The sequence below is a fragment of the Aotus nancymaae genome, unplaced genomic scaffold, assembly GCF_030222135.1.
Source record: "Aotus nancymaae isolate 86718 unplaced genomic scaffold, 86718_ANA_hifiasm-v0.15.2.pri h1tg000012l, whole genome shotgun sequence".
Lineage (NCBI taxonomy): Eukaryota > Metazoa > Chordata > Mammalia > Primates > Aotidae > Aotus > Aotus nancymaae.
The window spans coordinates 30,879,858-30,902,053 of NW_026988423.1; the positions used below are offsets into that span (position 1 = coordinate 30,879,858).

General features: G+C 54.4%; 1 protein-coding gene across 2 annotated transcripts in view; it reads right to left on the minus strand.

Moving 5' to 3' along the window:
• KIRREL3 (kirre like nephrin family adhesion molecule 3) overlaps window positions 1–22,196 on the minus strand; it is a 565,117-nt gene that overhangs the window by 15,771 nt on the left and 527,150 nt on the right. For both annotated transcript variants that reach the window (XM_012470132.3, XM_012470130.3), the window contains exons 8-12: window positions 16,085–16,190; window positions 9,764–9,912; window positions 7,878–8,005; window positions 5,943–6,069; window positions 1,528–1,628 (exon numbers count right to left, since the gene is read on the minus strand). In XM_012470132.3, coding sequence (XP_012325555.1) covers window positions 1,528–1,628; window positions 5,943–6,069; window positions 7,878–8,005; window positions 9,764–9,912; window positions 16,085–16,190 — 611 coding nt within the window. The remainder of the gene's footprint in view (window positions 1–1,527; window positions 1,629–5,942; window positions 6,070–7,877; window positions 8,006–9,763; window positions 9,913–16,084; window positions 16,191–22,196) is intronic.

Sequence of the window (22,196 nt, forward strand, 5' to 3'; positions counted from 1 at the left end):
TCCTTGCACAGCTGCCCTGTGAAAAGGTACAACTGCCCTGTGCACTGGACCCCTGGCAGCCATCTAGCAGGATTTTACCAGACACTGGAAATTACTACAAATATTTTCAGCCCAATAGTGCTATAAAATGCTTAGTTTTCTTTGTTTTTATGCCTGAGATCCCTCCAGTTTCAGATGGATTTGGGTACAAGACTCTGCCCCTGGATCACCTGAGGTCAGGAGTTCAAGACCAGCCTGGCCAACATGGTGAAACCCTGTCTCTACTAAAAATACAAAACAATTAGCTGGGCGTGTTGGTGGGCTCCTGTAATCCCAGTTACTTGGGAGGCTGGGGCAGGAGAATTGCTTGAACCCCGGGGGTGGAGGTTGCAGTAAGCCGATTTGCGCCATTGCACTCCAGCCTGGGCGACAAGAGCGAAACTCCATCTCAAAAAAAAAAAAAAAAAAAAAAAAAAAAAGACTCTGACTCCACCTTAAAACGTTTTTGGTGGGGGGTGGAGACAGGGTCTCACTATGTTGCCCAGGCTGGTCTCAGAGTCCTGGGCTCAACTGACTCACTTATCTCAGCCTTCCAAAGACCTGGAATTACAGATGTGAGGCACTGTGCTCAGCAAGACCCTCTCTTTAAAAAAATGCAAATACTGGCTGGGTGCAGTGGCTCATGCTTGTAATCTCAGCACTTTGGGAGGCTGAGGTGGGACAGTTGATTAAGTCCAGGAGTTTGAGATCAGCCTGACTAACATGGTGAGACCCCGTCTCTACCGAAAATACAAAAATTAGCTGGATGTCGTGGCAAGTGCCTGTAGTCCCAGCTACTCAGGAGGCTGAGGCATGAGAATTGCTTGAACCCGGGAGGTGGAGGTTGCGAGTGGAGATCTCGCCACTGCATTCTAGCCTGGGTGATAGAGCGAGACTCTGTCTCAAAAACAAAACAAAACAAAACAAAAAAACCAAAGATCTGGTAGGGGTGCTGAGGGTGGACTCCTCAGCTGCCTTAGCTGCACTGCAGGGATAAGTGCTTTGAAGCAGGGAGGGAGAACGGAATGGTCACTTTAGAGGGGACAATTGATAGATACCAGGGCAGGTTACCATGGACGGTAAAGGCCATGGAGAGCTGGCAAGGAGGACTCCGGGGGCGCAGAAAGGAATCGCTGTTAACTGTGCTCTAAGATTTCGCTAAAGACTGGCCTGGAGCTCAGGAAAGGGAAGAAGTCGTTTGTCTTTTCTCTCCACTACCCTTGTGTGCCCCGCTCCCCTTAGGATTCGGAATTTGGTCAGAACCTTTCACATCAGAGCTGAGCAGAATGGCAGATGAACCCTGGGAGCACTGCCTATTCCAAGAAGGGAGTCTGCCTGTAATTTCGTCTTCACGATGCTTTTCCGAGGCAGCCAAGGCAGGTATAATTTTTCTCAGCAAGGAAAAGGAGCCTTGGAGGTGTGCACCGCCTGCCTGGCCACCCAGCTATTGGCAGAAGTGACCACCGGGCTGCTGGCCCGGCCCCCGCCCGCCCTCCCAGGAGCACTCACAATGCGATCCGGCGGCGGTGTGCTCCGGATGAAGCATTTGATCTGGCCCTTCTCGCCGTGGAGGGCGTGCTGGGTCTGGGTGCTGGAGATGATGGGGGGTCCTGTTGAGAGACAGCGTCCCATTAGGCACCTGGGAAGGGCAGGTCCCTGCTGGCACCCTCGTGGGTGGGTTCAGAAGTGTATTCATTACTCCAAGTGTTCAGCAAACATTTGCTGAAGGCCTGTATGTGCAAGGTAGAGTGCAAGGTAGAGGACTCAGAGATAAATTAGGCATTCAGTCATAAACCTCTCAAGGGATCATGAGCGAATGCTTCTAAGTCAGAATCCCCAGAAGATATAAATAACTGTAATAAAAGGTGGTGAGTGTTAGTACCACAGGAGCGGTGCAGATAAAGTGCTAACCGACTTCAGAGGAGAGAATAATTCTATCTGGCGGACAGGGAGAGCTTTAGGGAGGAGGTGGTAAGCCTGGAAAGGGGGTGGGGAGGTGTCTGGATAAAGGAAGACTCCCCCGCCTTTGCCAGCTGTACCTCTGCACCAGCTGCAAGCCATTCTTCAGATACCCAGTAGAGGGCGCCCTTGCCTAACAAACGGGAGGTTTTCGGCCGGCCGGGCCAACGGGAAGAAGTGGTTGCTGTCCCTCTCTTAAGAGCGGGAATCACCCTGGAAGGGTGGAATGCATGCACTGGCCTTGTTCACAGCCTTCCTCCCACCTGTGCCTCAGGAGGTCCTACAGTTCATCGCCTTGTCTGCCTCCACGTCCATACCCAGACTGCCCAGGTGAGGCCATGGCTCCCAAACAGACCCCAATATTATATCACGGAGAGTGGCTCATGTTTGTGGGTATCAGGTTGAGGCGCCTGTCTCATTCACCACATTGCACAGCCAAGAGAGTCCACCCGGTGGAGGGGAGCCTGTTCCCCGGCGCCTCCTGTCCGGTTCTGCCTGTAATCTAACCCAAGTCTTTCCTGTGTGATGCCCGCCTGGCTGTGAAAGACGAAAGAAGGAGCAGCTAGTTCCGCCTTTGCTCTGCTGGCTTCCTGGCTGCGCTGGGTGGTTGACGGATGGGGGTAGGGACGGAAGCCGTCATGCTCCCTTTCTAATCCCCGGGGTAACAGTTGAGCCTTAGATGGCAGATACCAGAGGAAAGAGAGCTGGGAGTTACGAATCTGGAGAACAGGCAGAATTATGCTGGGTACAAAACAAAAATTGCTGCAAACATAATTGCTGTTTATTAGCCACCTTAATTAAAGCAGATTTTCTCAGCCAAGCGAGAAAAGGTACTGGAGACACTCTGGTGACTTCTGTTGAGTTTGATAAGGCAAAGGGTTTGGGGCAGCGTGAGGTGGGTGTGGGGGACCCTCCATGCCTTTAAAGGTGGGCTGAGCGCTGCCCTCCTTCCTAAAAATCCCTTAGCTCCAAGAGGCCTAGGACCCAAAGAGATGAGGAGATTGATGGTCTAGGAACTGGATGGTGCTTTGTTTTACTGCTGGACTAAAATGTGATGATACCATAAAACCTTTTCCTTGAGCTTCCCAGGAGCTAGGAATTCCCTGAGGGGTTTTCAGGATTCTAAGAGCCATCATCAAATGCATCTGCTTCTTAGAAGAAAACAAAAAGTAGGATAAAGGGAAATAAGGTGAGGGTTAGTAAGATTTCTCTCCCCTATTTGAGCCAGATCACTGGAGGTTTGTGTCAATTTCTTTCCCAGAGGACTGCTGAGCTGGCCAGAAGTTGTCCAAGGCTGGGACTTGTCTCAATAACAACCTGATCTCATTTGAATGCTTTCATACTGCTAGCTCCCTCTAGCCCATGCCCAGGTCCCATCCACTGGGCTTCACCTTCCCTCCGCCTGCTCTGCAGAAGCAGGGACAGACAGTTTGCCCCCTAGCGAGTCTGGCAGGCTCGTCTCCCAGCTCCTGAACTCATCCCCCAGTCTCCAGGTGTGCGAAGCCACCCTAATCCAGCAGAAATAGACGAGCAGGTTCTTTACTTCCCTCTAAGCCCTCCAGCTTTTCTCTGCCTGGAAACCTCAGGGAGCTTGTGCTGGCAGGGGTGGAGGCGGCGGGGTGGGGACGGATAGAAAGACCTGGAGAGTGCAGATTCAACCTGGGTTAGCGCCAGTGCCCTCCTCGTCCAAGAGAAATGTCCCTCCAGGCCTGTGTTCCCCAGGGGACTTTCTCTCCTCAAGAAATCTCTTTAACTCTCCCTTGGAAATGCCTGAACATCTAAAGTGACAACAGATGTCAGCTCCTCCTTTATCCACCTGCTTTTCCCCAGAAACGCCGATGCTCATTTAACAGCTCCAGGCTTGAGGGCCCTGGAGTGTGCATGTGAGTGTGAGCATCCTGGGCCGGCTGGTCATGGGGCCAGCAGAGCTGAGCCGGCTGCAGGCACGGACAGCCCGACTTCCCAGCGCCCTGGCTGGTGCGGGCTGTGTGGAAGGCCGCTGATTTCACTGGGGCCTGGAGCTCTGAGCCGAGTGTCAGACACCTGCGCTGAAAAGAACAGGCTGTAGCCTGTGTTGCCATGGATATATGGAGGCGCGATCAGATGCTGTTATTTTTAGCCCTGCAGTGCCAATTTATTGGTGGCGTCCTGGGGACATGCAGGAAAGGCAGGAGGGCTCCAAGTTAGGGTTCTGCCAGGACAGGTGGCTGTGAAAGTGCTGGGGTCTGGATAGACTCACCCTCTCTCTGGGGCTGCCACGACTCTGGGGTTAGGTGGGGGGCAGTGTGGGGTGGGGAGCTGGCTAATGGGGACAGCAGAGGGGGACGGCTGAGGAGACACCAAGCTGGTTTTGGTTTTCTAGGGAAGGGGAGAATAGATGGGGTCATCAGCAGGTGGCTTTCTGGGTGGAGAGGAAGCTGAAGCCCACTGGGATAATTTGGAGACCTCAGTGGGCCCCTCCCTAGGGCCCTGCTCTGGGACCAGGGCCCAGAAGCCCTGCAAATGTTGGTGGCTCATTTCCCACAGGGGCCCAGAGCTTCGGGGTTTTGATCTGAGGCAGACTATGGTGGGAACAGGGGCCTCCCAAAGGGCGGTGGGCATGACAGAGGTGAGGGGAGGCTTCGGAAGCAGCAGAGGATTCAGACTGGCAGCTTTGCTTTCTGCCAGTGGCCCAAGCACCTGATAGGCAGGGACGTCAGCATTTGCATCCTCATGCCACGGCCTTCGTGGATCTGGCTTCAGCCAGGTTCCAGCTTCTGCAGGACTATCTCCAGCCATCATCCAGGTCTGATCTGATGCCTTTGTCTCTATGCATTTCATGTGACAGTCATTCATCTACTAACTCCCATTGTGAAAACACTCCCCTGCTGCAATTATTTATTTTACTTTATTTTATTATTTTTTCTGAAATGGAGTCTTACTCTGTTGCCGAGGAGTGCAGTGGTGTGATCTTGGCCCACTGCAACCTCTACTGCCCGGATTCAAGCGATTCTTCTCCCTCAGCCTCCCGAGTAGCTGGGATTACAGGTGCTTGCCACCGTGCCCAGCTAATTTTTGCAGTTTTTCATAGAGACAGGGTTTCACCATGTTGGCCAGGCTGGTCTTGAACTCCTGACCTCATGATCCACCTACCTCAGCCTCCCAAAGTGCTGGGATTACAGGCACTCGCCAGTGGCCAGTTATTTTTATTATCTATAATAAGACATGCTCCCTGTCCTCAAGGGGGCCCCTGAACACATGGCCTTGTGGAGATGGTGACGGGGCTTCCTGTCTGGGTGTCTCACACGCAACAGGAAGAGGCTGATCAGGAGCCGCAGAGATGCGCTCTTAAATTCCCACGAGGCCAGGAGAGGTGGCCCATGCCTATAATCCCAGCACTTTGGGAGGCCGAGGCGGTTGGATGACTTGAGGTCAGGAGTTGGAGACCAGCCTGGCCAACAATGGTGAAACCCTGTCTCTACTAAAAATACAAAAATTAACTGGGCATAGTGGCATGTGCCTGTAGTCCCAGCTACTCAGGAGGGTGAGGTTGCAGTAGCTGAGATCGTGCCTCTGTGTTCCAGTCTGGGCAACAGAGCGAGACTCCATCTCAAAAAAGAAAAAAATTCTCTTGGGCCCAGGTCATGGTGAGTGGATGAAAGGGTAGATACGCTGGCCACCCAGAGACCTCTGATGCTCTTTTTCCTGGCCAGAATAAAATTTATCACCCACCACTCTGAGGGCTGAGACGCCTTTGAAGGTAACAAACAAGGAGAGAGGTGACCAGAAATACCCAGGCCCTTCCTCCCTCTGCCTGGGGCTGACAGGGATTCCAGGAGGTGGACCTAATCGCTGTCTACCCATAGTTGGAGGTGACAGCAAGGCCCAGAGCCAGTGACAGCTCCTTTGGGGCAATGCCTGGTGCTAAGATGGCTAGGGTCCTTCTTCCCTCCCTCAGGCCTGGCTCATCCCAGTGAGGGTCTTACCGTTGACGGTCAGGGTCACCTCTCGCTCCCCGGCTCCCACACGGGGCACCACAGCCCGGCACACGTACTTGCCCGCATCCTCCTGGCGCACGGATTTGAGGGTCAGGGTCTTCTCGTTGCTCAGGACCTAGGAGAATTGGCAGGTTCAGACACGAAGAGCAGGTGGAGGCTGTGCTCCATCTCTGGGAAAGTGGCAGCTGAGAGGCAGACCTGGGGTAACTGACGCGGTCTCCGGCATCTCAGTAGGACACAGGTGGGGAGGAAAGAAGCCAAAAGTTTCCTGGTACAGACAATGCCCGCTGCACAGAGGAGACTCCACCAGCAGAGGGGCCGCCCCGCGTGGCTGAGGATGCTGCATCCCAGGTGCTGCCCTGTGGGCTGGGGGAACGCGGGGCCCGTGTGCGGGAGGAGGGAGATCCCCAGCTGGGGACTTCCAGGCTTTCTCCTATAGAAAGCTCCCTGTACCTGCGGTGGCATCTCCTCTCCCAAGCTAGCCATGGGTGACATGATTCTGTGAGGGCCCCTGAACCTGTTTTTTCAGAGTCATTTTCAGGATCCCTTTGGGACATAGCCTGGAGCGATGGAAATAGGCTCTGGCATGAGCTCGCCTGCTTTTGAATCCCAGCTCCAGCAGGGAACCTGTGTCAGCTCCTTGTCTTCTCGGATGCTCAGTTTCTATGTATGGGGTGTGGTAGGATAATGCAGTGGCTGCCACACAACAGGCCACATAAAGCTCGGTTTCCTTCTGGTCCCCCTGCTTCCCTACCCAAGGCTTTCACTGTCCCTTACTATGTGAGGACATCTGACAATCTTTCCTGCACTAAAGAATACATAGGTCTTTTTTTTTTTTTTTTTTTTTTTTTTTTTTTTTTGAGACGGAGTTTCGCTCTTGTTACCCAGGCTGGAGTGCAATGGCATGATCTCGGCTCACCGCAACCTCCGCCTCCTGGGTTCAGGCAATTCTCCGGCCTCAGCCTCCTGAGTAGCTGGGATTACAGGCACGCGCCACCATGCCCAGCTAATTTTTTTGTATTAGTAGAGACGGGGTTTCACCATGTTGACCGGGATGGTCTCGATCTCTTGACCTCGTGATCCACCCGCCTCGGCCTCCCAAAGTGCTGGGATTACAGGCGTGAGCCACCGCGCCCGGCCTTTTTTTTTTTTTTTTGAGACAGGGTCTTGCTCTGTTGCCCAGGCTGAGTGCAGTGGTGTGATCTCTGCTCACTGCAACCTCCGCCTCCCAGATTCAGGCGATTCTCCTGCCTCAACCTCCGCGTGCCACCACGCCCAGCTATTTTTTGTATTTTAGTAGAGATGGGGTTTCACCATGTTGGTCAGGCTGGTCTGGAACTCCTGACCTCGTGATCTGCCCGCCTCGGCCTCTGAAAGTGCTGGGATTACAGGTGTGAACCACTGCGCCCGGCTGACTACATATGCCTTATAAGCCTAAGTCCAAGGCTGAAAGGTGGCTTTATTTTAGGGAGGTTAAAACAGCCTTTTTTTCTTTTCTTTTTCCTTTTTTTTTTTGAGACAGGGTCTTGTTGCTATGTTGCCCAGGCTGGACTTAAACTCCTGAGCTCATGTGATCCTCCCACTTCAGCATCCCGAGTAGCTGGGACCACAGGTGTGTACCGTTGTGCCTGGTGGCAAAGCAGTTCCAGGGACTTCCCTCCCAGTGCACTGCTGACCACCTACTTTTCTTAAAAGGTTTAGAAGAGGACAAGACTGCAACGGTTGAATGTGCTCAGGGTGAGATGGCCACATGAGGGTGCCTGGGTTTCCCCTCTTCTTTCTGGGGTCTTTCTCTCTGTGGCTCACACTGGAGGCTGACTCCCCCAGTCTAATAGTGAGAGGGGCCTGGACAGCAGTTCCCACATGCCCCACTGTCCCCCACCCCCTGCCAGCGGTGCCCCAAGGTCTGAGCTGCAGACTCACCACGCCGGAGCCCCGCTTCATCCAGACAATGGTCAGGGATGGGTTGCCGGTCCAGGCGCAGCTGAAGATGGCATCAGAGCCCAGATCCACGAGCAAGGATTGGGGTTCTGTGGTCATCCGGGGCCCAACTGCGATGTGAGGAAGAAGGAGACAGGATCAGGTGGGTGGGGAGCTCTGGGACCCTCCTTTTCCCCCCAGACCTCGAGTGGGGAAAGGGAGGCAGCGGGGTACTTGTGCCACCTCAGTCACTTCCATTTTAGTCCTCTGCTTGGGTGGGGTCTGGGATCTGGGAGTGGGACTCAGGAAGTAAGGAGGAGACCCCTCTCCCAAGGCTTAGCCTCTCTCAGACCCATGGAGGTGGTCAGCAGCATGGGGGCTGGGAAGAAGGTGCTGGGGACGAGGTTCTGCCTGGATTCAGCCTCATGGTTCTCTTCCCTTCCCTTTCCCTCTGTCTGGATCCCAGCTGGTGCCAGAAAGTTGGGGAAGCCCTCCATCCCAGTGGCAGGCAGGGGCCCTCCCCCTTCTCTGGAAATCTGGGCCTTTGGGACCTTCATGCCTCTGCCTTCAAGCTAGCTCCCATCTCCTCCAGCCTCAGCCTTCATGACCTGGAATCGAGTGACTGGTGCACCTCTGGGGTGGGATGGGGGCTCTGAGATGCAGGTGATGGAGGCAGGGGTCTCGTGACCCACGCCTCCTCCCCGCGTTTCCACCTGATGCTCTCAGGCCACCCTCCTATTCCAGCCGTCCCAGCCTCTGTGTCACCTCCACTGCGGTAGAGCGGCCCTTGCTTCCACTTCCCACTAAGCATTAAAGTGTGAACACAGGCTCCTCTCCACCTTCCTCAGCAGTCCGGAGCCTCCTGTAGACCAAGCTTGGTCTACACAGTGGGAGCCGTGGGGGGATTCCAGGCCCAGGGTCCGACTGTGGCCAGGCAGGCCTCAGAGTGCTCCTTCCAGGGAGCAGACGGAGCCTGGAACCTGGTGCCAGGAGACCAGGATTAGTTCCTTGATGTAAAAAGCACTTTCTTCGGAGGCTTCCAGGGAGAGGGGGAGGGTCAGATTTGTAGAAGTTTGTAAAAGTGAGTTTAAAACTGTCAGGGGCAGTGCATGAGCTAAGGATGCTTATTGTGAACACATCCAGCCAGCTAGTCCATGGCAATGGGCTGCCTCGCTGCGGGTCCCTGCTGGGCCTCCAGTGAAAAAGAGGGGATGTCCACGAGTCCCCTCAGTGGAAGGCAGTGGAGTGTGTGTGTGGGTGACGGATTTGGTCATTGCCCAGGTTCAGTTCTCATTCGGCCACTTACTGTGTGACCTCAGGCCTCCATCTCCTTATTCAGATGATGGGAATAATAGTATTTACCCATAATGGCCCGCATGCTTGTGTCCCCTCCCCACCAATTCATAAGCTGAGATCCTTGCCTCAGTGGGATGGTGTCAGGAGGAGGTGCTTGGGGGAAGGGTTAGATCATGAGAGTGGAGCCCTCATGATGGGATTAGTGTGCCTGGAAAAAAGGCCCCAAGAGCTTGCTTCTCTCTTTCTGTCTGCTATGGGAGGCCACAGCAAGAAGGCAGCCATCTGCCAGCCAGGAAGAGTGTCCCAACCAGAAACCACTATGCTGGCACGCTGATTTCTGCCATTGAAGCCACCGAGTCTATGGTAGTGTCATAGCAGCCCCAGCCAAGACCTTTACTAACGAGGTCATTACGGGGATCAAAATGAACATGAAACACCACACAAACTAGCTTTTCGCCAAGTGCAAAACATCCTGCACTCATGACACATGAAGCTTATGTTTCGTGCAATGAATCCAGCCCTGGTTTCTCCAGCCCTAAGCTGAAGCTGCCGGGTGCCTGCTCGCCCAGGAAAGCCCGCACCCCTGCACTCACAGTAGACGTCGACCGTGCGGCTGAGGTTGGTGCTGCCCAGGGCGTTGGTCACCTCGCAGGAGACGGGCTCTGAGAAGTATGTGTAGTCCACTGTGGTCCTGTACACCTCTCCGGAGGCCTCCTTGATGATCTGGCCTCGCTTGGCCCACCTGCAACCAAGGCCAGGGGCCGAAGTGGGCCTTAAGTGGCAAGGCCAACCCTCTGGGAGCTGGACGCACCCATCTCATGGGAAAATGAGGCCTGGGGTGGGTGGCAAGGGGGCAGTCCCTTGGGAGTCCCTCAAGGGGAATCTTCACAGAGGGGCTACTTCAAGGTCTCAGGGGGTGTTGGTCTTGCTCCCACCCACGAGGTTGTGAAGGTGGTGGACTTTGGTTTGGGGTGTCACCAGGCAGTCAGTGGCACTCAACAAGTGGGTTATTCCAGAGGGGGTGAGTTGATTACTCGGCTGGTCAGCCCATCTGCTGGCTAGATGATAGAAAATCCAACTATCAGTGGGCACTGGCTGTCCTGATCTGAGCTGGATCATGCGCCCCATTGGAAAAGAAGGAGGTCAAGTCCATGACCTCAGAGGCCAGGGTCAAATGGTGCATGCTCTTACATGTGCACGAGCGTGCGTGCGTGCATGCACACACACACACACATTCTGACAAGGCGAGAAGCTGTAGGAGAGGTAAGACACAGGGGCTCCATCTCCCATCCAGACAGGGTAATACTAATACCCATCAGGAAGAGTGGCATGAGCGAGTGGCCCCGCTGCCCCCTCTTTCCTCTGGGCCAGCTGGCAGCTCTCCTGTCCTGTTCTGCCTCCTGCCTCCATGGGGTACTGCATGGTGCCTCCTCACCCCACAAAGTCCTCCCCGTTTCCCCGGATGGCACATGCTCTTCTTCCTGCCTGAACTCTACCCTTGCAGCCTGGCTTTGCTCCTCTGAGGCAGTGGCTCCATCAGCACTGGCTTGGTGAGGGGAGCTGAGTCAGAAGGTTCTTTTGTCAGCCAATCGGTACCACACCACAGGAGGGCAAGAGGCCTCTGGCTTGGTTTAGATCTGGTTCTGGGACAGTGACACCTGTGTTGGACCAGTGACCCAGCAGCCTGCTGTGTGCAGGCAGCACCAGAGCCCCACAGGGGTGTATGTGTAGACACATGTATGTGCATGCATGTGAATTCATGGCAATGTGTGCATGTGTGCATGTGAGTGTGCATGTGTGGATGTGCGTGTGCATGTATGCATATGTGTGCATGTGTATGTCCATGTGCATGTGTGTGTCCATGTGCATGTGTGCATGTGTGTGCATGTGCATGTGTGTGTCCATATGTGACTGTGTCCACATTTGTGTGTGCATGTATGTGTCCATGTGTGTGTGAATGTGTGCGTGTGAGCGTGTGCATGTGCGAGCATGTTGATGTGTGTGCATGTGTGTGGATGTGTGAGCGTGTGCATGCACGAGAGTGTGCATGTGCGAGAGTGTGCACGTGTATGGATGTGTTAGCGTGTGCATGCGTGACCATGTGGATGTGTGTGTGCACGTGTGAGTGTGTGGATGTGTGTGTGCATCCGTGACTGTGTGGATGTGTGAGCATCTGCACATATGAGTGTGTGCACGTGAGCGTGTGGATGCGTGAGCATGTGCGTGTGAATGTGTGCATGCATGAGCATATGCACGTGTGAGCATGTGCATGTGTGAGCATGTGGATATGTGTGTGGATGTGTGAATGTGGATATGTGAGTGGATGGACGTGTGAGCGTGTACATATATGGATGTGTGTGTGGATGTGTGTGTGGATGTGTGTGCATGTGTGAGTGTGTGGATGTGTGAATGTGTGGATGTGTATGTGTGGATGTGTGAGAGTGTGGACATGTGAGCATGTGGACGTGTGAGCGTGTGGACATGTGAGCGTGTGGACATGTGAGCGTGTGGATGTGTGTGTGCATGTGTGAGCATATAGATGTGTGTTTGTGGACGTGTATGTGTGTGGATGTGTGAGCGTGTGGACGTGTGAGTGTGCGGATGTGTGAGCGTGTGGACGTGTGAGTGTGTGGATTTGTGAGCATGTGGACATGTGAGTGTGTGGATGTGTATGTGTATGTGTGTGCATGTGTGAGCGTGTACATGCGCATAAGCATGTGCAGTTGGGGGCTTCCTTAAGGATCTCTAGGGAGTGAGAGAGCTCCGTCTCCCTGGCTTAATCCTATTCTGGAAAACACTCTTTTTTTGAAACCACGGGAACATTTCTTCAGGCTCCTCCCACTGCAGTTGAAGCGTCTTTCGGGAGTTTGTCTTTCCAGAGCTGCAGAGGCTCCTTGCCTCCAGAGCGTCACACCACAGTCACTGCTCCCTGGACCTGCAGTGTCTCTGCTCCCCTGCCTTCCCTCCCCTTTCTCTCATTCCTGGAGCCTTTCCTGGCACCACAGACGCTGTATCTTGCCCTTCCCTCCATTAGCTTCTTGCCTCCGTCTAGCCCATCCAGCCCCAAGAGACAGCTGCTTCCTGGCATCACACAGAACACCTAGGCTGGCACCACGCAGTTGTTATTGCAAATTAATATTGGGTAATTATTAAGAACACGATTAATAATAACAATTATAGTTTAACAACAGAGCAAACCATAGCTCCCTGAGAGCTTAAGGAGCTTCCCAACAAACCATTATGAGTTATTCATGAGTCGTTTCAATTTCTAACTTTAATTTAATGACCAGACTTAATAGTCAGGCCGGCCCCTGCCTGCGGCAAGTGAATTCAGTTCCAGAAGTGTGTCCAGTCCCCCAGTTCCTTCCACCCTGCTGAGGCGAGGGGGCCAGGTGGTGGGCGCAGCGGGAGGCCAGGTGGAGAGCTGGCTGGGCTGGGAGGGCAGGGAGCCCTGGCTGCTCACAGTTCTGGGTGCCGGGCTGGGGTCGGAGGGTTTGGTCCCAGGTGACCAGGCCAAGCATGCTTCTTCCTCAGGTCTTCCTAGAGAAGATGCAGCTCCCTCCTCTTCTTCCAGGGCCCCTCACCAGGAGCGCCACAGAGGGTGGAAGCCCCACCTGCTTGGTGCCGATTTATCAGCAGAACTGCTGCTGGCTCTGGGTACCGAGTTTCCCCTCACACCCTGTCCTCTCCTCTCAGGGTGAGCGAGTGGGAGAAGAAAGGCTTGGGACACTGTGGGGGCTGGGTCCGCAGGAGCCCAGGCCAGGCCTTTTGGGGAGGTGCCTCTGGACCCCACAGAGCCCCTGGCTCACATGTCTCCCAGCTGGTCTTTCTTCCCATCCTGCGCTGAAAAACACTCGAGGGGTCCCTGCCAAAAACACAGAGGCTCAAACCACTGCATCTAAGCAGCTGCCGAAGGATCGAGGCCAAGAGCCAAAGAGCGAGTCCCTCCGCGCCCTCTTCGCGCCTCTCCTGATTTTGGTGCGGTTTCTTCTTCCCTGTCCTTCCTCTTTGTCTCCTTCCCTCTCCCCACCCACCTCCCACTGACGCACTGTTGCTTCCCCACCTCTCCCAACCCCTCTGAAAATGCAGTCAGCTTAAGCCTCTCCCAATCAATGTCTAATTTGGTCTGAACAAATGTAAGAGGATTAATTATTTATATCACAGAATCAGGGGCCCAGCATGTCACAGCCACCAGGTTGTCCTCAAATAGCCCAAGTTTCATCTCGGGTGGGGGTGCCATGGCCTGCTATCTGCTGGGAACACAGAGAGACCCTCAGAGGAAAGGGCACCAAAGCACTTTGGGCTGCTGGTCCCTAAGATCACCTGCAGTGACACCCCCATGCCACCCAGGCCTCCTTTCCAGGCGCTGGGATGGAGGAGGGCGTTATTGCTAGTTTCAAAGATGACAGCCTTTTAGCGAGAGCAGAGAGGAAGCTATCAAGATGAATGGAAGTAAAGAAACAAAGATTCCTGTAATCTTGTCAGTTAGTTGGGAAAAATCAATGTACTTATGTGATGAGATTTGCTTACGGCTTTTCTTCTTGGATTCCAACATTGCATCTGAACACCTGGCTGCTTGGTGAGACCCCGCTGGAGTGAAGGGGCTGAGTGAGTGTGGGTGGGTGCAGGCGCACACTGCCTCCCATCTCCGTGGCCCCTCTGCCTCCTCCTTTCTCAGGCCACCCCAGCTCTCTCGCATTAACCTGGGGGCTGGAAGCGCTCCCTGAAAGCCTCTGGAGTCCTGGAGGGAGACGACCCTGCAGTGAGGTGTTTTCAGGGCCTTTTGCTAATCAGAAGGCCATGAGGGAAGGTGACCAGTAAGAACCAGTGAGTCTCTGCAGGGCACCCTGCCCTCCCAGCTCCTGCTCGGCACAGGAGGGGCTGACTGTGATACTGTGAACTCCAGGAGAGGATGAAAGGGAGGACCCACAGGCTACCTGTAGCCTAGGGAAGCCTGCATGTTCTCTGCGTGTTTATTTATGAACTTTTTAGCTTGCAAAAACCAACTTCGGAATTACAGAAAAGTTGCAAAATAGTCCCATGAATTGCCACCCTTCTGTCGCCTGGATTTACCCGTTGTTAACATTTTCTCACATGTGCTTTGCGGTGACCTCTCCTCTCCTCACACCTTCTTCTCCCTCCTATCACTGCTGTTCTGCTTTTTTGAGGTTGGTGACCCTGGGAATCAGGCCCAGTACTTGGTTTCCTGGGTGTTTGCTCAACCTGTCCAGGTCAGTAGGCTGGTGTGGGTGGGGGAGACAGGCCTGGTGGTGGAGGGGCCAGGTCCCGGGGCATGCAGCCCTCTGTCTGCCCAGCCCACCTATCACTAGGTCCCCAGGTGACTGGAGCCTGGCAGTGAGGGGAAATGAAAGGTGAAAGTTGAGTGCCCGGGTCTCTGGGGTCCAACAGGCATTCTAAGGACATCTGTGAGGGCGAATAGGGGTGCTTGCCGGGTGGTCTGTGGGTGTGAAGGGCTGCTCTGGGAAACCAGCATGGCAGGTATTTTTGGGTATGTTGTACCTGGTGTTTAGGGACCAGGATCAGAGACCTGGGAGCAGACAGAGAGAAGCTGAGCTTGTACGGAGAAACCCAGGCCTGACAGGTGCAACGTGGAGGCCCAGGCACAGGGAGTCTCATCAGGTTCCTCTCCTGCATCTTCAGTGGCTTCTGAATAGATGCCAGACCCCAGCCAAACCAGACTTCCTCCTGGACCTGGCTGGACCCCATGATTCCGAAGGCACCCTGGAGGTCCTCTGATCTTTCTTCTGACTCTAGTCCAGCAAATGGTTCAACTGGACAGGACCGATAGGTTCATCCTATTTTAATATATCCTTGGGGATAGGGCCTCTGTGCTCTGTCTGGGTTTCTGACTCCAGTGCTGCTTAACTATGCACTCTGCAGGGAGCTCCTCCTCATGCCCAGCCTGAATTGCTGGCTGTCACTGTGGCCCATTTCCTTCCATTCTGCCCACCGGGGGCCACACCGCCTCTTGTCTTCCCTGTTCTCCACTCCCCCAGGCCGGCTTATTTCCTAGGCTGGGGCCATTAGCATCCTTGGCCCCTGCAGATGCTGTAGCTTCATGACCCAGATCAGTGGCAGAGATGACACCCTGGGCTCCACCTCCAAGCCTGGGCTGGTGGAAAGAGGCCGGGCTGAGTCAGGGCCACGGTGAGTTCCATGAGGCATCTAAAAGGAGGTGAGTCTGCCCTTGAGTGCCTCCAAGGTGGCTTAGTCTCCTGGAGTCTTGTGCAGTGACTGTGCCTAGGCAGAAAAGTGCCCAGAGGAGCAGCCCTGTGTATTTATTGGATCAGTCAGACACATTTAAGGAGTATCTGGTTTATGCCATGTGCTGTGCTGCATGCTGAGAGCCATCAACGACTAAATTGTGGTTCCTGCCTTTAAGAAGCTCTGTCACGAGGCAGAAACAAGTGAAAAAAACAGTGATGCTTTTATCCATGTGGTGAGCAAGGGACACGCAGGGCCCATGAGTGTGTGTGACCTTGGATGCTCACTGGACCGGCCCGGGGCCCAGACGTCGTGACCTACCAGCTGAACCTGTGTGATGGGCACGAGGCTGGGATGCAGGTTCTGATCTTGCTGCTTCTCCTGGTTGTTCTGACTGCTTTTCCTGAGCCTTTTTTTCCCGTGTTTGACGTGTGGGATAAGCAGGCTATTAAAGCAGAAGGCGTGAGTCCTGCTGCCTCCAGTGGAAGAGGGCGCGTGCACACACAAGAGGGGAAGGGCCCATCTGGCCAGCAGGCAGTGGGTGCGAGGGGAAGGGGAGAAGGCTACTGGACACCCGCTGTGGACCAGGCACACGCTGCGGCCGTGCTGAGGACCCTAAGTGACATATGTGAGAGGCATGGGGGTGGGGGCCACTGGCCAGGCCAGGCCTCCTCAGCAGTGACTCTCACCTGTACTGGGTGACAGCTGGGTTGGCCTTTGCAGAGCAGTGGAAAGTGACGACGTTGTCCTCCAACACTGGCTGTGGCTCCACGGAGAGGTTGACCAGTGGGGGGTCTGCAGAGAGAGGAGAGTCACTTGTGGACCCGAGAAAGAATGCAGACAGGGAGACCCCGGGTGACATGGAGGGCAGAGCCAGAGACTCCACCACCCAGGGACCCTCAGAGCAGCCACTGCCCTGGTGGTCTCCAGGAAGTCGGGGGCGCCATGGGAGGTGCCTGCTTCAGACAGTCCTGGAGGTGGGATCAGGACACCCCCCCCCACCCCCACCACGGCCACTGTGGACTTGGGGCCTGGCGTTGACACAAACCCAGAGCCAGGAAGCCTCAGGCTTGGGCCCAGGGGTTGCCCATCCTCCAACTTTTGGGCAGAACAAAATACTGCAGGAAGGAGAGGTGGGAAGAGAAGTGCGGGGCAGAGATGGGCATGTGGACACTCAGCCTCACTTCAGTGCGGACTTTGTCTTTGAAATGTCCGTTTATTATCTCTTTTCAGTAAAGGTTCTGGGCATTTGTTAACTTGAAAGCGGCATTTACACCCTTTCATCAGCCTAATCATCTCGGCTCAGTCTTGGCTGGTGGTGCTGGGCCTCAGCTCCCCAGGCCAGGGCTGGCTTTCTCATTTGACAGGATAAGAAGCCAGGCTCTGAAGTGCTAAATGGCGGGAGGGGGAGGAGGCAGAAAGTCAGAGAGAGGAAGAGTCAGGGAGATAGGAACCAGAGACACGGAGACACACAGAGAGACCTGTACAGAAGAGATCGGAGGCCGACAGCAAGACAAGTACCCAAAGACATGGAGACCACAGAGGAAGAGAGATTTTAGGGGTGTGTGTGCATGCATGTGTGTATGTATGCATGTGTGCATGCATGTGTGCATGTGTGCATGTATGTGTGCATGCATGTGTGTATGTGCATATGTATGTGCATGTGTGTATGTAGGGGTGTGTGTGCATATGTGGTGTGTGTATGCGTGTACATGTATATGTGTGCATGTGTGTGAATGCGTGTGTGTATGTGTGTGCATGCATGTGCATGTTCATGTGTGCATGTGAGTGTGTGTGTGCATATGTATGTGCATGTGTGTATGTAGGTGTGTATGTGATATGTGTGCATGTGTGTATGTGTGTGCATGCATGTGTGTACGTGTGTATGTGTGTGTATGTGTGCGTGTGTAGAGAGACAGAGATAAAGAAGTGACAGGGACAGAGCGAGACACAGGCAGAGAGACAGAAAGACACACACATAGACACTGAGAGTGCAGAGAAAGAGTGAGAAAAAGACACCTAGACAAGCAGAGGGCAGAGTGACAGCGTGATGGAGAGACTGACCTGTTCACAGAGACTCAGAATCAGACAAGGATTTCAGAGCAAAAGCAGGAAAGACCGTGAAGACCCAGCACGCAGGGCCTGACAATGACAGGGTGTTGGAGAGAAAGACCGAGTCAAAGAACGAGGAAAAGAGACACGAAGGAGGAGCAGCCTGCAGGATGGAAAGAGGGAAACAGCTCGAGGGGCTGCCGCAGAGAGACAGAGGTGCGAATGGCTTCCATCGCCTGGCCTTGCCTAGCTCAGGGGCAGCTGGCTCGGACTGTCTCCAGAGGCTGCTGTCACCCCCCTGCTGCTGGGCTCCCGGTGGCCCCCAGCCTCCGCACCCCCGGGACATCCACACTTGGAGGGAGGGGAGATGATGAGCCAGTTCTCATCCTTCTTCCCTTTGATGGCCCAGAGGTCTGGCTGAGTTGAGTGGGCAGCCAGGGACCTGGTCCCCATGGACAGGCTGGGCCCTGGGCCACATCTTCTGGGTCAATCCCCACCGACAAGCAGAGCAAATTGCTGGAAAGTCACAGGGACTTTGAGAGGTCCCAGCCCATTTTCAGAAAAAGAATTAAAGAAGCCAGTGTCTCCGAGGCAATGAGGAAAAATGCTGGTCTCTCTGGGTCCCCATGGGGGCACCATAAAGGGAGCAAAGCCCCACCCGGCCCAGTTGGTCTGGGCGCTGGCTGGGACTATGGTGGGGTCCTGAGACGCTCAGAGAGTCATCATACCCTCAGCCTCTCAGCTGCAGACCGAGTCGGCCCTACCCTGGAGTTGGAATCATATAACTGCTCAGCTGCCCTGTGCCTGCTGGTGCCTAAGAGGACCCTACCTTCCCGCCTAGTGCCAGGTACAGGAGCTGGCCTGGGAGATGGCCCCGGGGGCTGTGCTGGTATCTGCAGGCACTAAGGAGAGAACTCCATTTCCTGAGTAGCAGGTGGCTGACTGCCGGGGAGCCTGTTCTCCCACATTTTCCCTGGTTTTGGACGGGGGACCAAAAATCCGGGAAACATCTGCTCCTGGTGCAGCCGGCCTGCCTGCCTTCCGTGGAGAATTACAAGGGAAGTGGTGGGTATTTCGTGATCTCAATCTCAGTTTTAAGGCATAATTCAGGTGGTCACAAAGATGGGGTGACAAGGAATAGCCATGAGAACTCTTCTCCCACCCCCAGAGCCCCACAGCCTCTCCTCGAAGCTGTACCCTAGCTTCCAGGGCAAGGCTGAACCAGGAGTCCCAGCCCTCTTTCCATGCTGGGCTGGCTGGCTGAGCTGGGCATCTGTGGGACCCTATCTAGAGAAGATGGGCACCCAGAAAGGAGCTTGCATCTCGCTGTGGGCTGGAGAAGCAGTGCTGAGGCAGAGGAACTCAGGAATTGCCACCTGGATCCAAACACACGGCCGGCCCATGCCCTCGCATTGTGAAGGCCAACGCTGGGAGGTGGAGTACCCACACCATGTCTGGTTTGGGGAGGTGAGTGCCAGTCCCATAGACTTGAGGGACCCGCCACAGAACTTGGGGGGCTGTTCCAGGAGGCCCTTCCCTCACCTGGGGGTCCTCTCTAAAGTGATGAGATCTGAGAGGCAGGGAGGCAGGTCACACACCTGCTTAGGACCTTCTTGCTGCCGGATGCCCTGTCACACCCCTGCCATGATCGGTTCACCCGTGAGGCCTCCCTCTCTCCTGTACTCCTCCAGCCCCCACAGCATCGTCCTTGGTGATCACCTGCCCTGAAGCCACTCACAAGGTTTCCACACTCACTGGCCTTATCTGCGCCTCCACCCCCAGACCAGAGGTGCCCAAGCTTCTCTCTCCACTTCTCCTGGTGCACAGAATATAAATTTTCAGGAGTCTGCCAAGCTCCAGAGGTATAAATAGTTTATGCCATATCCAACTATTAAACATGATTTTAATCCCACTTGTGATGTCGGCAGCGTAACTTGCGGGAGGGCAGCTTTGATGTAGCTGGTGGAACTGAGATCACATTGAACAGATGTTACAGCTGAGAGTCTGTTAGTGTTTCCATCCGCCCGTGTGCGTGTGCGTGTGTGTGTGTGTGTTTTCAGGGGAAGTATTACATAGAGGAGAGGGTGGGAAAAGAGAGAAACTTCATGACTCAGTGATTTCATAGCACATTCATTTGAAACTTGGCAGCTGGACACAGAGTCCAGATGTGGTGAGGCTTTGGGGGTGTTAAGCTTTCTCTCCCATTACTCAATCTGAGGGCTTTGTCTTCCGTTGGGTAACATACGAAGACCAAGACAAACAAACAACAAATGTGCTTTTGCTGAGTTTGGATGCTTCTTGGTTGACTGAGAAAATGAGCAGGTTCGCAAAGGCAGCTCTGAGGCAGCCCGTGGTGTTCTTAGTAAACAGTTGGAGGCTGACCAAATGAACAAATGAGTAAATGGAGGAGGAGCAGGAGCAGGAGGAGGGGGAAGGAGGGAGGGAGGGGTGGAGAATGTGTGCTTTGCTTAAGCACGTATAAGCACCTTCAGGTTAGGGGAGGTGGGTGCTGGGACAAACAGATGACGATCCCTTGTCTGTTAGGACTGTGGGGACACCTGAGGAGGGTGCCACTCACCTATGGGTGGGTCTGCATCCTGACAGCAGGTGACGGGTGTGGGGCACTCACAACGTGACAGATACCACGCTAGGAGCTTGACAGGAAGGATTTCATTTAATCCTCACTGCAGCCTTAGGAGGTGCATGACTACCTCCACGTACAGACGAGGAAACCAGGCACAAGGAGGTTAACTAACCAGGTCAGTGCCACTCAGTAAGTCGCAGAACCAGAGTTCAAAGCAGGAAGAATGCTGTGGCCTTCATCACTACCCAGTACTGCCTTGGATGAGGCTGATCTGGGAAACTGGGCCGCTGGGCTCCAAGTTTCTCTCTAACCTCATTCTGATGCCTCCTAAGGTGGCTGAGATGTCTTTGGAAAGGAAGCCAGAAAGGGCCCAGAGACCTGGCAAGGCCCAGTGTCCTCCCCAGATGCAGACAGCAGCCTGGTAAACGATCCTCTATGGGCATGAGTGCAGAAGGGCTGTGGTTAGGATGGTGACTTTCCCATTGCCTGGAGAGGTTCTCCTGGGGCGATGGATGGTGGCCTGGAGCAGGAAACACGGCTTCTTCCCACCTCTCCTTGCCAGGACCTACGCAGCTGTCATAGGGGGCCAGCTAGATTGTCACTTTTGTCCAAGTATAGCCTTTTGTATAGGTCTTCTGACCAGGTTGGGGACCAGCTGGGGAAGGAGGGCAGGGGGCTGTGGTGGCCGAAAATCAAATGGCAGCCTGGGAGTAGGAGGCTTGGATGCTCTGTGTCTCTCGACCTCTCCCTTTCCTGATTTGGATTGAGTCTGGACAGAGAGCTCTGATCTGTGGCCTGTCCTAGGGAAAGAAGGGGCCTTGGATGTCATTTGGTTAAATCAGACAGGGAACCAGAGTCCCCAGAGGTGATGTGACAGGTGTGGGCCCAGCCTGCTCATGGATGGTGGAACCATCCTGGACGCTGGACTGCCTGGCCTCGCAGCATCTCACCTCTTCCAGCAGCGGGGCTTACTGCTCAGTGTGGGCTGCTCACCATGCAGGAGGAGGTGGTGCTCAGAGCCAGGACCCAGGCCAGGGTCAGGGGAGGGAAGAGCCCAGGGTCAAAGGTTAAGGAGGCCTTGCCTCACTTTCAGGGCTGGTCTCAGAGGGAGGCCTCCTTGCATTTTGTGTCCTGGGGCCTCCCTCCATCACCCTAGCTCTAAGCTTGGCTGGAGCTCTGCTGCTCTGGCTCCTTGTGAATGAGGACTGCAAGAAGACTCCTTGGGGAGGGGTGTGTTGGGGGTGGTGGTCGGGGGGACAGAGACATTTGTTAATAGCTGATGGCAAGAGAGTGAAGATAAAGTCCCCCTCCCTACCCTACACCTCCCCGCTCGAAGAACTCGGCCTTTGTGTCTGGGTGTCTTGAGCCTGCCTGAGGTTGTTAACCATTTCTTCTGCCCTCTGGAATCTGAATGGTGTCTATCAGGATTCTAGACACTGGGTGGGAACTTCTGCTCTCTGGCTGCAGAGATGAGCTCTCAGCATCCTAAGACCCCATCTCTGGACTCCAGGTCCCTGGAGAGCCACGTGGAGGCCAGAATCCAGAAGCCTTAGATGAATCAGGGCTGGTAGGAAGTGTTTTTAAATGCGCTTGCTTTAAAATGAATAAAAGGCTAAGGAGGACTTGAATGCCAGTCTGCAGCTCCAGCCTTGTAACCCAGAGCCCAGGACAGAAGCAGCCACCAGCTTGCGGTGGCGTTATTCTGGGTGGCAGGAAGGGAATCTCAGAGGAGAGAAGTCCGCTTTTGAGTCCTGACCCTTGAAACCGAACTAATCCGGGACTAATCCAGGAAGGCCACTGGAACAACTTGCTGAGCTCTTCTTGGTTCTGGGGCTGACAGGCACCTTAGGGAGACTTTAGGAGTCTTTGTTAGGTGGTTTTGGGATGCGACGCTGGTGAAGCCTTGAAGCGTCATGCTTGCCAACATTAATCCCAACACAGTCCATTGAAGGCTGGCTGTGCGGGAGCGTGGAGAGGACGTTACCAGGGTGGGCTCCGGAAAGCTATGCTGCCTGCATTTGAAACCTAAGTGGCCTTGGACAAGTTAATCACCCTTTTGGTTCCTCAGTTTCCCACGGTAGGGGCCACAGTCACACCTTCTCCAAACAGTTGTTGTAAAAATTAAATAAGGCTGGGCACAGTGGCTCACGCCTGTAATCCCAGCA